Genomic DNA, 3342 nt, shown 5'->3' with positions numbered 1-3342 from the left:
TATATATATATATATATATATATTGTACTCACACACGTAATATTTTATACATATGTATGATGTGTGTGTGTGTATGTATCTATGTATCTGTCTATCTATCTATGCATATATGTATATATATTCATTCATATAGAAGCATATCTATTTATATGAATGCATTTACACTCACACATATGTCTATAGTCATTAATGCATACTCGTACACACACACACGTCTGTTTTCTTTCATATCTATACACACATATAAGTACCCTAGCACACACACACACACACACACACACACACACACACACACATTTGTATAGTAATAAGCTTCATCCTTGGAACTCTTTCGTTGAAGGAAAGAAAGAATTAAAAAATAAGGGAGGGAAGGCAGGACGAAATAAATAAGAGCGAACCACAACAACAAACAAATTCCAAATGATATAACAATGAAAATAAAGGAAGAATTTTACACGTAATTACGAAATATATGTAGAAGATTCTTAACTTACCTCTCTGACAGAATGACTGGTAAGAGGACATCGCTCCGTTTTTGGCGCCGGGCAAATCGACCCCTGTTGACACATCTGCCCCTCGCCATGGTGTGTCATAATTATTTATTCTCTGTTGGTTATTACAAGAACAAGAAAGAACACAACAGCTTCGTTGACTATCATCTTTCGAAGAATTTTCCATGTCAGCTTTGGTCCCCGTGTGGTTATTTCCCGAACTGCCTTTATACATTACACTGTCGTACGAAGATTTCATGTGCGAAACTGGTACCCCTGGAGCAGTTCCACTCACCACTGTGGTTCCTGTAACGTCCTTGGTTACCGTCGGATGTTCCATCGTGTGCGGATAGATAGATTGTATTTTCCAATCGGGTCCGTTCGCATGTTGTTTCGGCGTGTCCGCTGGCAGGGAATAAACGGACGATGGGGCGAAATATCCGGACGACCACGATCCATAGACGGGGAAGTTCCGATCACAGCTTGCAGTTTCGGCGTATGCATTCGGTAGCCAACCGCGAAATGCATAGGGGTTCATTTGGGAAAAAGGTTATTTTTGCCTCACGAACCAAAATTAAAGGTGATTATTTTTTTTATTTAAAAAAAAATTAGAGTAAAGAAAAAATATATGAGAAAATTTGAATAAATACCTCGAATAAATTAATATTGTTATGTATAAATGCTATATTTATGTTTACTTATTTTCATAAGAAATATCGTCTACAGTTATGTATATTTATTTATTCATACATTTCTTTAATATATATATATGCGTGTGTGTATGTATTTCGATTGAAATATGTTTAAATATATATACATCAATATATATATACACACGTGTATAGGTATATATGTGTAAATATATGTATGTGGTGTGCTTGTATTTGTGTATATGTATATGTATATTTGTAATTGTATAAATATATAGCTCTATAAATATGTGTAATTATTGTGGAATAATATAAGTTTATGATCCAAGAACGTCTGGTGTACTCGTTCGGGTTTTAGTTTCATAGAAACAGTTAGCAGTCATGGAAAGATCCAAGAAAAAATCCGAAAATCCAAAACGGGAAACAGTTATATATATATTATATATATATATGTCTCTATATATACGTTTCGTTTTCGCTGCAATTCAAGTCAAGTTTCTTTTCTTTAATATATTTTCTTCCTCTTTTTCTCGTTACCTTTTCTCTTACTCTTTCAGATATTAAAAAAAAAAGTCTGGCAAATATTTCTTCTTACTTCTTAATATTCACGTTACAACATATTATAATATTTTACCTGTTATTAATATTGTTGTTATTCTTCCTATTGTTATGGTCGTAAATATAACCATGTCCCCTTCCTGTGAACAAACTCGCCTCACTGTGTCATTCTTCACTTAAATTTCGTTGTCGATTACGTTTTCGTCTGCTTTGAATTTTTCCTTTCTCCTCATATAAACAGCAATCTGTATATTATGGTCGTTTATTCGCAATTCTCCGTAGCTTTCTTCATAGAAAAAGCAGGCTGTTGGACTTTCGCTCACTTTTTGTGTTGTTATTTGTTTTATCCTTCTTCTTCTTCTTCTTCTCTCTCTCCCTCGTTGAGAGCGGTTTGTTGTATAACAATAATTCTCATTCGATTTTTTTCTCTCCTTTTCCTTTCTTCCGTGGGTAAAAGTGAGGCAATGTTTTCGCCCACTTGCTTTATTTTTACCACCCACTCTACGACTTCATTCCTCCCCTTCTTTAGCTCTTTTCACTACCTTTTTTTCCTTTTCTCCCTCCTTCTATCTGTCTCTCCCTCTCGCACATACACACTTATACACTTCTTCCTTGACTCGGTGTCGCTGTCTGTCTTTTCCTCTCCCCCTCTCACTCTCTCTCTCTTTCAATATCTTTCTCACGTTCCCGCCCGCCCTGTCTTTGTTGTCCTTCTTTCACACTTTCTCTCTCTTACTTCCACTCACGCTCTCTCTTGCAAGTTCAATGTAAGTATGTATGTAGTATGTGTGTATTTCTTTAAGCTCACTCCCCTTCGTTATCCTTAAAAACGTTTGGATCCTCTTCTTCAAACGGCCGCTCGACAACTGGTTGGCCCTGCTAACTCTGTCTCTGGTCTGCTTCCTCGTATGAACTGCCTCCCCGGTAGTCATTAACATCTATCTATTACGCCTGTATGTATAATATATGTGTGTAATACATGCGGATTTATTTAGAGAGAACAGTGTATGTGCGCATTCGAAATGATGATAATGATGACGATGATGAAAAAGATGATGATGATGATGATGAAGATGACGTGGATAAAGAGGTCGAAATAAAAAAATAATAATGAACAAAAATAAAAGCTACAAGGAAAAACGGAAAACCACGCAAAGAAATTTATCTGATCAATGTAGAACCGCCCGAGAAAAAAGGGTCAGAAGTCGTCGGTCAGTGGAACGTTATAGGCCAGTGACATGCTATGAGAGAGGAAGAGAGAGAGAGAGGGAGAGAGAGAGAGAGAGAGAGAGAGAGAGAGAAAGAGAGAGAGAGAGAGAGAGAGAGAGATCGGCTGCAAAGATAAGCTATACTGAAGGCTAGAGGTAACAAGTTAATAATTCGGTTATAAAGAATAGAACAACAGAATGATGGAATACTAATATTTTGATATGAAGCGTGTGAGAAAATTCTCTGCTCAACTTTCATTCCCTTTATTATTATTATTATTTTATTATTATTATTATTATTATTTTTACTATAATTTTCGCTTTTTTATAACTATCCGAGTGTGTTGATGTAAGGAGATGAGTAGATGGTGGTGATGGTGATACCGTCTAGTTGTAGAAATTGTAGTAAAGTTATGGCGTAGGAATACATCGGGA

General features: G+C 35.8%; 1 protein-coding gene across 2 annotated transcripts in view; it reads right to left on the bottom strand.

Annotated features, from left to right (window-relative positions):
- LOC106869293 (uncharacterized) overlaps positions 1–2607 on the bottom strand; it is a 296341-nt gene extending 293734 nt beyond the window's left edge. The window contains exon 1 of one of the 2 annotated variants that reach the window (XM_052974031.1): positions 495–2607. In XM_052974031.1, the coding sequence (XP_052829991.1) occupies positions 495–1029 (535 nt within the window). In that variant the 5' untranslated portion in view covers positions 1030–2607. The remainder of the gene's footprint in view (positions 1–494) is intronic. The other variant, XM_052974032.1, reaches the window with a different exon arrangement.
- Between the last annotated feature and the right edge of the window lie 735 nt (positions 2608–3342).

This window comes from Octopus bimaculoides, chromosome 17, assembly GCF_001194135.2.
Source record: "Octopus bimaculoides isolate UCB-OBI-ISO-001 chromosome 17, ASM119413v2, whole genome shotgun sequence".
Taxonomy (NCBI): domain Eukaryota; kingdom Metazoa; phylum Mollusca; class Cephalopoda; order Octopoda; family Octopodidae; genus Octopus; species Octopus bimaculoides.
Note: the sequence above shows the minus strand (reverse complement) of the source record. Positions and strands in the feature narration are given on the sequence as shown.